The 12,074-nt window shown below is 40.2% G+C and overlaps 1 protein-coding gene across 1 annotated transcript; it reads left to right on the top strand.

Annotated features, from left to right (window-relative positions):
* Positions 1–25: 25 nt before the first annotated feature.
* On the top strand, positions 26–7,049 carry COA5 (cytochrome c oxidase assembly factor 5). Its single transcript, XM_080813756.1, has 3 exons — positions 26–208; positions 5,698–5,781; positions 6,518–7,049. The coding sequence occupies exons 1-3, from the start codon at positions 110–112 to the stop codon at positions 6,557–6,559; spliced, it is 225 nt and encodes a 74-aa protein (XP_080669882.1). The 5' UTR covers positions 26–109; the 3' UTR covers positions 6,560–7,049.
* The last annotated feature ends 5,025 nt before the right edge of the window (positions 7,050–12,074 follow it).

Raw genomic sequence — 12,074 nt, 5'->3', positions numbered from 1 at the left:
CACCGGAAGTTGTTGTGCCGACTTCCGGTTCCTTCCATCCGCGCCCCAGCAGGGTGACAGCCGTTGTGCACCGAAGCCGGTCTCGGCCGCTGGGGCAGCAGGCGCAGTCATGCCCCGGTATTACGAGGACAAGCCGGAGGGCGGCGCGTGCGCGGGCTTGAAGGAGGACCTGGGCGCATGTCTGCTGCAGTCGGACTGTGTGCTCAAGGTAGCGCGGCCGGGCGCCCATGGCGATGAGACGCCGGAACCGGGGAAGCAGGGCCCGGCCGACGTCTCCCGCTCAGCTTGCGGTGGCTCTCAGGAGACGTAGATCAAGGCGCCAATTTAGGGAACTTGGGAAAATCTGCTAGGGGAGTTTCGGCTGTGTTAAATTGGGGATAACTTGAAACCTCCCCTTTGGGTTTTTGTAAAGATAAACCATTTCAGTTCAAGAAACATTTGTTAAATGTTGCCTCCTACTCTGCTAGGTTCTGGGGATAAAAAGGAGAGTAAGGCCGGTTTCTTGCGTGCTAGAAAATGAGAATCTAACAGGGAATTACATCAACCTGGTACACTGTATTGACTAGTAGTTTCTCATTTCTCCGTTCAGTTGTGGCTGAATATTTACTTATATTTACTTTCTCTTGATTAGAATTTCTGAGTCGAAGTTATATACATTCTTGGATAAGTTGTAAACGAAGCAGCTCCATTTTTCTACTGTTTTATCTCTTGCTTCCGCTACACTCTCCCATCACTACAGCCACGTCTTCTCAATCTGAGTGCAGAGTGGCAAGCAATAAGGTCCAAAGTTGCCTGGAGATCTGGGTTCTAGCTTAGCGTCCAACTGAAACGCACCTGCCTTTTCCAATTACCAAGGCCTGATAAGAGGGCAATCAGTTGTGTGCAATTATTTTTTGCATTTGGAGATGTAATTTCAGAAGTTTGCTCTTATTTCGATGGACATGCATCGTAAAGCTTTATCAGTGTTTCTACTGATTCATGATTTACATTTGGTTCACTGATTGTAGCAGTCAGCCAAACGGGCTGCCCCACTTGTTATAAAACTTGAGTTGTTATGAATTTAAGAGGTTCTCTAGTCTCTCTCTCACACAGATGAGGAAACTGAGGTGCCTTGTCTTCCTACCTCCCTGTACAGGGCTGTTTCCAATCTGCTGCTTCACTGGTGCAAGTATTCAGTCAGCTCTTAGTAATGCCTGGTGAGTGGCAGGCATGATGCCAGGCCTTGGTGATACCAAGATGAGTCAGTTACAGTCACTATCCTACATGAGCTCAGTCTGATGGGAAGGACAGATATGCAAGGGGCTAAATTCCTGCAGTACAGGCTGTGTAAGCATTTAGTGAATATTTAATGATTAGACTTAGGCACAAAATGCTGTGGGAGCCCAATGGAGAGCAACTTATTTTGCTTGGAAATTTGGAAACTTCTCACAGAGCAGGGGGACGTTTGATCTAAGTCTTAAATGTTGAGAAGTAGGTTGTCATGTAAGAGTGGAGAATGTGGTGGTTGAGGGGAGAGGCTGAAAGAACAGCATGGGCAAGTCAGGGAGATGTGACCAGAAGCTAGTGCCCCATTTGGCCAGGGGGATAGGAAATGTGACAGAAGGCTTAAAAGAAGGTTGTCATGTGTAAAAGCCCTTGTGTATTAGAGTGAGGGCTCTGGTTTCTCCTGACATTCAACATCAGGAAGGCCATGGAGATAAGCAATCAAGAGAATAAAGTACACAGTGGGACTGAGGAAAGAGACTCTAGAAGTGGAGGAGGATACTGAGGGCAAGAAGGATACCGAGTTGCTTTGTTATATATAAATAAATAATAAATACTGAAAATAATAAATATAATAAAATAAATATACATAACATAAATGTAATATCAAAAATAATAAAAATTTAAAATAAATAATAATTTATTTAGCACACATTTAAGTGCCAAGCTCTAATTGGGGACACACAGATGATTGGGTTACATTCCCTCCTGCATGGAAATTAGATCTCTGGAAAGCTAGAAAACTGGCAAGATAATAACTAGGACACATGGCACAGACTTTGCTTTACCCAGTTGAGTGTGTGACCTAATTGATGTTGGTCACATAGGAGAACATGATATTTATAAAAAGTACCTTAAGTGGGAGGGTGTTTAAGTTGTGTTAAATTCACCCTGACTTCAGAGGGCAGTACTGAGGCAAAACATTGAGTTTTGCAGATCTGGGACAATATTCCATCTTCTCAGATGGTGTCACTGGCATCTATAGCCTACCACTCCCCTCCTAGAGACTCTGAAGACCACTGGACATTCTGCTGAGGGCTGTGTCTGCTCTGTATGGACCCATCATTTATGTAAGATTTAGCTCCTTGTATGAAGAAATTAATCTGATCTTTTGGCAGATGGATGCTGTAGTCTCTCCTTGCGAGTCTTTAACCCACCGGAAAAGCTGCTCAACCTCACTCTAGGGAAAAATTCAATACAAGTGCTGCAATGGAAATAGTGAAGAACTGTAGGACCTCGGAGAAATTCAGGGTAATGATAAGGATGTCTACCCTAGTGGGGCTAGAGAGAAGCAAGAAACAAGCAAATTCAAAAGGTAGCTCTTGGATAGACTTCTTAGGATTTTATAACTCCTGGAAGATCAAAAAGATTGAAACCATGCCCAAGGAACCTCAGTCACAGGTTATCTCCTTTGTGCTTCATTAGCAAGCTCCCAGATCTTCTGACTTCATCAGAATTACCTGGAGATGGGGGCAGAGAGCTTAAAAGTATAGGTTCCAGTACCCCTCCCCAACCCCACAAAAGTATCCCATGTTTATTCTTGGGCATGGTCACATTTAGGAATCACTGATCTTGACCTCAGAAGGCAAATAAGCCTGGGAGTGTATTGGTTGGGGTATAGGTTCAGGTACGTATTACGGAAACCCAAAATAACATTGCCTTAAACAAGATAGAAAATTTTCTATTTTGCTCTTGTGTGTGCCTACAAGTAGGGCCTGGGCAGCTCCTCTCGGCCTTCCGTAGATCCAGACACTGTTGATCTTGTGGTTTTAGGTGCGGTGATGGGAGGCAGGATGTTATTTTCACACTCCTGATTCAAGATTGCCTATGACATGGTGGTGTGAAGTGAGGAAGGGGGGCAGCCAGTTGCCTTTGAGGACGAACCCCAAAGTTTTACATTTTAGTGTCTTTGGCTGGAACTTAGTCATAGGACCACACCTCGTTGCAAGGGTGGCTGGGAAATCTAGCCCAGCCATATGCCCCACTTGAAAGGAAGAGTTAATGGTTAAGGGACAGCTAGCAGTCTGCCATTTGGTGTAAAGGTGAAGGAGGACGAATTAACCTCTCTCTCTTAGATTTGGTGTTTGTAGATGGATCTTCCCACAGGCAGGTGGCGGTATGGCTTAAAAGCATGAAAAAGACGGCATCTTAGATACAGTTTGGGGAAACATCACTTTATAGTTCTAGTCTTTTGTATAATTTTATTCACTCTTACCTGCTCTCACATCATTCATGTGGGCAACACACATCCCCTCAGCATGTCATGATAGAGTTTTGGGGAGGAACATAGTGCAAGGAAGCTTGCTACTCTGTTCTGATTCACTTTTGAGATTCACTTTAATGGTAGGGGACCATTAAAATCAAGAACCTAAGCAGACAGACTAGAAAGTGGCAAGATTCCAGGGAATCAGGAATGCCAAAGATGTGGTTCCTGGAGCGTTTTTCACAGTTAAAAACTAGAAGTGGGACTGGCACTTGCAAAATAAAGGTTTGGAGGAGTGGGTGCAGAGGTGGGGTTGAGGTGTCAGAATCTGCTTGAAGGGAAATCCCTGATGATGAAAAGCAGGTGAAATTGGGGTTACATTTTTCCTGGTGCATGAATGCACCAGATGTCTCTATTTAAGTATTGTAGGTTCCTTATTAACATCTGGTGTTCAGTTCACACTAAAAATGTTCTGATTTTAGGGCACCTAATTCTGGCTGGTGAGCTTTTAAAATTAACACTGAACAGGGTCATTTTTATTCTCAGGCAAAATTGCCTTACTCATTTTACACTGAAACTTGCCTTGAGTAGGAAGGTTTCATTATTTTCATTTATACTGTCAGACACTGCATAAGGCTGTTTATAAGCAGTATGTATTTTATTTCTTTAATGAAAATAATAATGTTAAGGTTTTGATTCTTTTTCCTTCACAAATTGCATATCATAGTTTGGTGTCATTAAACCCCAGGTAATTCAGAACACTTACGTTCAGACTTCTTTTTCCAGATGTTGTTTTATATATTTGCATTCCTGGGAACCAGACCCCTTTAGCAACTGCCCCTGTCCCCACCAGACCCCCCCCCCCCCGGCACTCTGCTCTGTGATGTGCCCACACTGCCAGGCAGCATCTGCACACATACACCTTCTTTGCTACCTGGTTTTTTAGTATATGTGCTGCCGAAGCGAGCATGTTGCTACCTGGTTTTCTAAAAGGCCGGTCTAGGCAGGAGTATCTAGGATTTATTTTTTTAACCTCCCTTTAACTGATCTAAGACCAGTCTGAGTTTTGTTTTAAATAAGTTAGGGTTTAGTGTATAGGTAATTTAGCAGGATAGGACACCAAAAAGAAATTTTGCTGCAAATCAATTTTAATCTTGCCTCTCTGAATCATGAAATATATTATTTGTAGATGCTTCCAAGATCCAACATACTGCTGTTGTGTTACTTTATATATACAGCAGTGTATTTGTTCAAAATATTTTAAGATCATTTTTATTCCATATTTACCTTGGAAAAAAAATACTAAATTTTAGCTCTTATCTAGTTTTGCAGTTGTTAGTCAAGTCTAATTTTTAAGTCATAGTTTAAAAAGTCCTATTACTTAAGAATCAGAAATAAGCATTTCTCCTGTGTTCTTGTAGCAGTGTTCTACCATGATGGCAGAAAGGGAATGGCTTAGTCCATTTTTCTTCTTAACCTCCTTTTGAACTTCCCCTGTTTAAGGAGGAGTTCATTCCACATCAGGCCCATTGTGATCTTCTCTCACAAATATATGTAAATTCTGCTAACATTTCCCTTTCCTCTTCTAGTTCCATTAGGTTGTGCTTCTCAGACTAGAGAACTTGGCTATATGGGGTGTTGGGGTGGGAAAATGCAGGGATGTGTTGGAGGTAAAATGATTTGCATTAAAAGGACATAACTGGAGGCTTTAAAGCCACTTGATAGGACCTTCCAGAATAAACCATCCTGTTTCCCATTACAGCAGGCCTGATTTCTCATATGCACGTGCCTGTGTACACATATGCATGCTCTCTCCTTCTCTGACACATAACGTTCTTCTGTCTTGAGGAATTCTGAAGTATAAAAAAATTTAAGACCACTGAAGAAACCCCATTACTGCTTTCACCTCTGTGTTTTCTCTTTCTTACCTCTGGTGCTAAAAATACAGTTTCAAGATGTTTATAGAAACATCTTACAGAAAAGTATCCCATGGACACTAGTGTCTTCAAGAACTTAAGGGCACCCTTTAAAGTGCTCCAGAATTACTTGATACATCTTTTTATTCTATCCTGTTCTCCCTAAACATCAGCAGTCAAAATGAATTACAATATATTTTCACCTGTAATTTACTTCTTAAGTTTTTTTTCAAAAAACACTGCTTCCAAAAGAATAGTGATTTTGTGCTTTGTGAGGAAATTTGCCAGGTATTTATACTGTTTTCTGTATCCTAGGAAGGAAAATCCCCTCGACAGTGTCTGAAGGAAGGAAACTGCAAAGCTCTGAAATACTCATTTTTTGAATGTAAAAGATCAATGGTAAGAGGTTAAAGCTTTTGAAAAGCTTATGCTAAAAGTTAGCTATATATAATTAAATATGGAATGACCTAGTAATTATAGATAGGGTTGCAGTGAGATCATTCAGAAAAAAGGATTTAGATAATATTATTTACCTGTAACTTCTACTTTGACACTGGAAAGAGCTGTCTAGGGAACTTCTGAGCAGATTAATAGATTCATTCTTCCAGGCTTTGTCCAAGACTCATTCACTATTAGTCCTCCAAGATGGAAATCTGCCTTATTTACTGAATTTAAAACCCTCCACCTAGCCGACCACCCTTAAAAGAGGCTGCATTGTGAGGTTTAAGTCAAAGACCATGCAATCATCCTATGAGTAGGTACTTTAAAAGATTAATCCCTAGACAGTTAAGTGTTATTTAATATTTAAAGACTTCAAATACATTTGAGTATTAACCCAAACAAAACTTAAAAGTTAAGTTTGTTAGAACAACACATATCGGGCGTAGTTCAGAGAAAAATAAATAAATGTAATTTGGATTCTACTTGAAAAGAAAATCCTTACTGGGACCTTAAACGGAACTTTTCTTTTTAATGCCATCTTTTATTAATTTTTATTCCCTTGGTAGCTCTGACGTTTGCCCTTTTGACTGTGCTGGAAAACTGGTTTACTTCAGTCATGTAGTGAGAGCCCCTTACCAAAGCTGTGTTTAATTATTTTGTACAAAAGTGATTTAATTATACATTTATTTTTCAGTTGGATACCAGATCCAGATTCCGAGGAAGAAAAGGATATTGATGCTAGTGTGCTGAAACCAAAATGAAAACATCAAGCTTTCTCTGGTCACTTACAACTGAGAAGCCCAAACAGGAGACAGACTTTTTGCTACATCTGGTGGGATGGACCAGTTTTTCCCTCCATGAACACTGGGGAAAATGGATGAGTTCTGTTTTTGACTATGTGTAAACTAAATGATTCTTTTGCTCTAAGTTACTTCTGGAAGAAAAATTTAATTGAACAGCTATGAGCTGGGAGCATCCTACTGTATTTTGAGAATTGTTAGAAAGCTCAAAAAGTGAAAAGATTGTTATTTTCCAACTTGACTCTTCAACAAAATGACACAATTTGTACATCCTTCGTGAATATTATGAAGGCCACTGATGGGACTGTGAAAATTGGTAACATGCAGTCTTGGGAGACAATGTCTACTGGGAAAGTTTAGGATAAAGCTTTCTTTTACTCAATCTATACTGTTTAGTTCTAAAATAAATTGTGTTTGATCCCTTGGAGAAGAAATGCTTCATTTACACAGATTCACTAGAATAACAACCTCAAAGCTTGAATATTAACATCATGTAATAGACATAGCTGGATGCATAGCTCTGATTATGTTGCGGGGTTCTTGGCCTCCATCTTGTGGCTGTTTTTCTCTACTTCTGGCTTCAGTTTTGGCCTGGTCCTCTCTCTACATAATGGGAAAGAGGCCAGGCAGCCAAAAGCACACATCCTTAAGATCTGTGATCCAAAAAGAAGAGAGCTAACCTTTTCTAGGGTCCACTAATCAAATCCTACAAAAGGACTATTACCTTACCTGGACCACCTGCTCTTGAACTAGACCAGTCCTGTGGAAAAAGGGGTAAGGTCCCACGATGTCGTCCAGGCTTGGGTCTTAGGCACTGTAATGGGTATCCCCCAAGAGAATTGCAATGGATGTCTCTGATGGGTCTTACCCCAAAAGGAAAGGATTCAGAGCAAACTGAAACAATAGATGTCCATAGACAAAGCAGGAGTGAAAACCAAGAAATGAATGAAAAAGTTTAGAATCACAGTAACTTTACTCTGATCACTTAATATAGTCAAGAGTCAAATATGAATCCAAGTTTCACCTCTCTTTTCAGTATTGAAGAATAATGAAGACGCTATGCTGCTTCCTACAGGCATGGTTATTCGGACAAGCAGTCAAGGTGTTCTGTAGCTCAGCTGCTTGTTTAAAGGTTCACCTAAAGTGAGAACTGCACACCAGTCCTTGTGGCAGAGTGTCACTGGGGGTTTCTTTGTGTGGTATAGGTGTACTGCTTCTCACTGGGAAAAAGAAAGTAATGGGTTGTTCCTCCCCCACACCCCCCCTTTCAGTAACTCCTGTATACCTATTTAAGTGCTCCAACTTTTACTGAAAGAACTTTGATAAGATACTCTAAAATTATTTTATCGAACCATCAGTTTTTAATAATAGCTTTATTGGGAACTTCATTTGGAGAAATTCACATTCCATAAATTCACACTTAAAGCATACAATTCAGTTTTGCTTCTTTTTGTATAGTCACAAGTTTGTGCAACTATCACCACTATCTAATTCCAGAACATTCTCAAGGGAAGCCCCATACCCATTAGCAGTTACTCCTCCCCATCCCTCCTTTCCCTCCAGTTCCCAGCAACCATTAATACACTTTCTGTGTCTATAGATTTGCACATTCTGGACATGTCATAAAAATGGGATTATATGTGGCCTTTTGTGACTGGCTTCTTTTACTTACTGTGTTTTCAAGTTTCATCCATATGTAGGATCTGTCCATTCCTTTTTAATGCTGATTACTAATTCCATAGTATAGATAAACCATGTTTTATGTAATCATTCATTAGTTGAGGGACTTCGAATTATTTGCACTTTTGGGCTTTTAAGAATAATTCTATGAACATTTGTGAACAAGTTTTGCACAGATACGTTTCATTTCTCCAGGGTGTATACCTAACAGTGGCATAACAATTCCCAAGTTTAACATTTTGATGAATTGCCTAACTTTTCTGCAGCGACTACACCATTTTACATTCCCACCAGCAACAAGATTTCAATTGGTCCACATCAGCAACAGTTGTTTTTCAACTATTTGATTAGAAACATTCTACTAGGTGTGCCCTGGTATCCGATTGGGATTTTGATTGGCACTTCCCTAATGGCTACTGAAGCTGAGCATATTTTCATGTGCTTACTGGCTTTCTGTGTATCTTCGGAGAAATGTCTGGTCAAGTCCTTTGTCCATTTTTCAAATGAGTTACTTGTCTTTTCATTATTGTGTTATAAGAAGTCTTCATATATAGTGTATACAAGTTCCTTAAAGACAAATGATTGGCAGATGTTCTCTCCCAAAGGTGATCTGTCTTCCCTCTCTTGATGCTGTCTTTTGAAGCACAATTACTTTGATAAATTCCAATTTATCTTTTTCCTTCTGGTCCATCTAAGAAAACCACTGCCTAATCCAAACTTACAAAAATTTATTCCTGTTTTCATCAAAAAACTTTATAGTTTTAACTTACATATAGGTCTGTGATCCACTTTGAAATTTCTGATACCTTTAATCAGTAACTATATATTTTAAATTTTATTTGTGGTAAAATATACATAATGTAAAGCATACACTCTTAAGCATTTTTAAGTATATATTTCAGTTATGTTAAGTACGTTACCTTGTTACACAGCCAGTCTCGAGCTCATTCACCCTGCAAAACTAAAAGTGTACAGCCATTAAACAACTCCCCATTACCCAACCCCTGGCAATACTGATGTTAAGCATCATTTATTTGTTGGCCTTTGTAAACCTTCTTTGGAGAAACGGCTATTCAAGTTCTTTGCCCCTTATAAAATAGGGCTCTCTGTTGTGGGGTTCTAGGAGTTCTGTGTATATCCTAGATATTAACCCCTTAGCAGAGATGATCTGTAGGTATTTTCTCTCATTTGTTTTCACTCTGTTGATTGTGTTCACCATGTTGATGCAGTTTTAAATTCTGATGTAGTCCAGTGTATCTGTTTCTACTTTTGTTGCCTGCCCTTTTGGTGCCATATCCAATAAATCATTGCCCAATCCAGTGAAGTTCTTCCCCCCACATTTTCTTCTGAGAATTGTACAGTTTTAGTTCCTTCTTTTAAATCTTTGATCATGTTTGAGTTGATTTTGTATATGGGGCAAGGGAAGGGTCCAATTTCATTCTTTTGCATGGGGATATCCAGTTTTCCCAACACCATTTGTTGAAAAGACTGCCCTTTGCTCATTGAATGGTCTTCACATCCTTGTTGAAAATCATGTGACCACATATGCTAGAGTTTTCTTCTTTTCCATTGCTCTATGTGTCTGTCTTTATGTTCGTGCCACACTGTTCTGATTACAGTAGCTTTGTAATTAGTTGGAAATCAGGAAGTATGCAACCTCCAACTTTTTTTTTTTTTTTTTATGGTTTTCACTATTCTGGGCCCCTTGAGATTCCGGATGAATTTTAGGATGTATTTCTGTAACTCCGCAAAAGACACCAGTGGAACTTTGATAGGGAGCACACTGAATCTGTACAGGACTTTGGATAGTATTGGCACCTTAACAATACAAAATCTTCCAATCCATTCACATGGACGTCTTTCCATTTATTGGTGTTTTCTTTCTGCAACATTTTGTAATTTTCAGTGTATAAGTCTTTCGCCTCCTTGATTGGGTTAATTCCAAGTATCTTTTTCTTTTTTATACTATTGTAAATGGAGTTGTATTCTTAATTCTCTTTTTAGATTGCTTATTGAACAATGATGGGTTAATATTTAATTTTATTATTAAATACAACAGACATATAGAAAAGTGCACAGAGTGTATACTGTTAACAAATAACTATAGAGTAAATTATCATATCACTACCATCCAGATCAAGAGGACATTGTGTGAACCTGCTGTAATACTGGGCTTTCCTCAAAGACCCCGCTGCTTACGCTGGAAAGAAAAATCACTGTCCTGTGTTTGCCACACTCTGCTGCTCTTAAGTTTGCTTTTTCCTTTGAGCCTGTCAGATTTGGCTCCTTGTCATTGTTTAGAAGGATGGATTATATAGGGAGACAAGTACAACATGGTCTAGTGGTGAAAGAGGAAAAATTTCAATTGAAACCCCCCCCCAAAAAAACCAGTTATTTATGTTTTCATTCAGTAAAAATTTTTGAGTGACAGGCATTACATGTGCCACTGTGAACACAAAATAACACGCTGGATGAAGTAGAAACATATAAAAGTACAATATAACAGTTTGACTCACAATGGAATGAGGAAGTTTTTTTGTTTGTTTGTTTGTTTTTTTAAGAGACCAACTCATTTTGTGGAGAGAAATCACCACAGATAGCAGGACTGAGATGGGCCTTAAAGGAGCAATGAGAAGGCTGAGGGCTGGTGGTCTGGATCGGAGGTAGCAGGACATAGACCATAGCTGTGAGTGGGAGGTGAAATTATGAGTTAGGTTGAAGGGTTAATGAAGAGATACAGATCTTAGTAGCTCATGGGATGGGGAAGGGAGGGGAGATGACCACCACTGGGTGGAAGGTGGGGTCATTTATCAGAGGATGGCTCAGCCAGCTTGGAGAGAAAGCATGACTTTGCTATCACTACGCTGTGAGACCCCGAAGTAGACACTCAAGTAGAATGACTAGGAGATGGCAGATGTGCAGATGGATATGGACCTACAGAGAGTTCTGGGGTGGACCTAGAAACTTGGGAGTCACTAGCAAATAAGTGACAATTTACTCCATAGGAATGATTAAGACTGTTCAGGAAGAGCATTTGAAATGAGACAGAGGAAAGTTACAGACAGAACCCTGGGGAACACCATAATGTTAGTGGTGGGTGGAGGACAACCAGCAGACAGAGTGAGGCCAGGGAAGCCAAGGGAGGGGTGAGCAGCAAGGGGGAAGTAGTGAAGTGCTGTCTTCCTAAAGTCATCTCTCTGATATGGACATTGTCTTCCTAGGTGTGGAATCATAAGCAATGTTTCCTATCCCCTCTAATCTGTCCCAGCTTTTTTGGTCATTAAATTAAACAACAGAGAGTGAAAATACCACAGAGGTCTACATTTGAATTCAGACGTGCCTAGACTGGCCAGAAAGGCCCGCCGGGAGCCTGATGCAGGAAGGAATCATCACAAGGATAGCACTGAGGCATGAAAGGGGTCCGAGGGAGGATCTGAAATGTGGATATTCTGATCCTATGATCTCAGGAATCTGTCATAGCTTGGGGAGTAACAGCTGTAATAAAAATAAGACAAAGTTACTTCCCACTTGCCAGATCTTAGCAATAGGGAGGCTTTCTTCACAGGGTGGCACAGGCTAGTGTGGTCCCTCATTGAGCACACTGCACCACATCCACTTCATGGACAAGGAACTGGGTGCCTTGTCCCCCTCAGTGGGGAAGCCAGGACCTGATTTCAGGACAAGCACCAAAATGAAAAAGACAAGCATATTTAATTACATAAGAGCTTTCTACTCCCTACTATAAACAAAACCAAAGACAAGTAATGAGTT

This window comes from Martes martes (genome assembly GCF_963455335.1).
Source record: "Martes martes genome assembly, chromosome: 9".
Lineage (NCBI taxonomy): Eukaryota > Metazoa > Chordata > Mammalia > Carnivora > Mustelidae > Martes > Martes martes.
The sequence above is the reverse complement of the archived record's forward strand: the minus strand, read 5'-3'. Positions and strand labels throughout refer to the sequence as shown.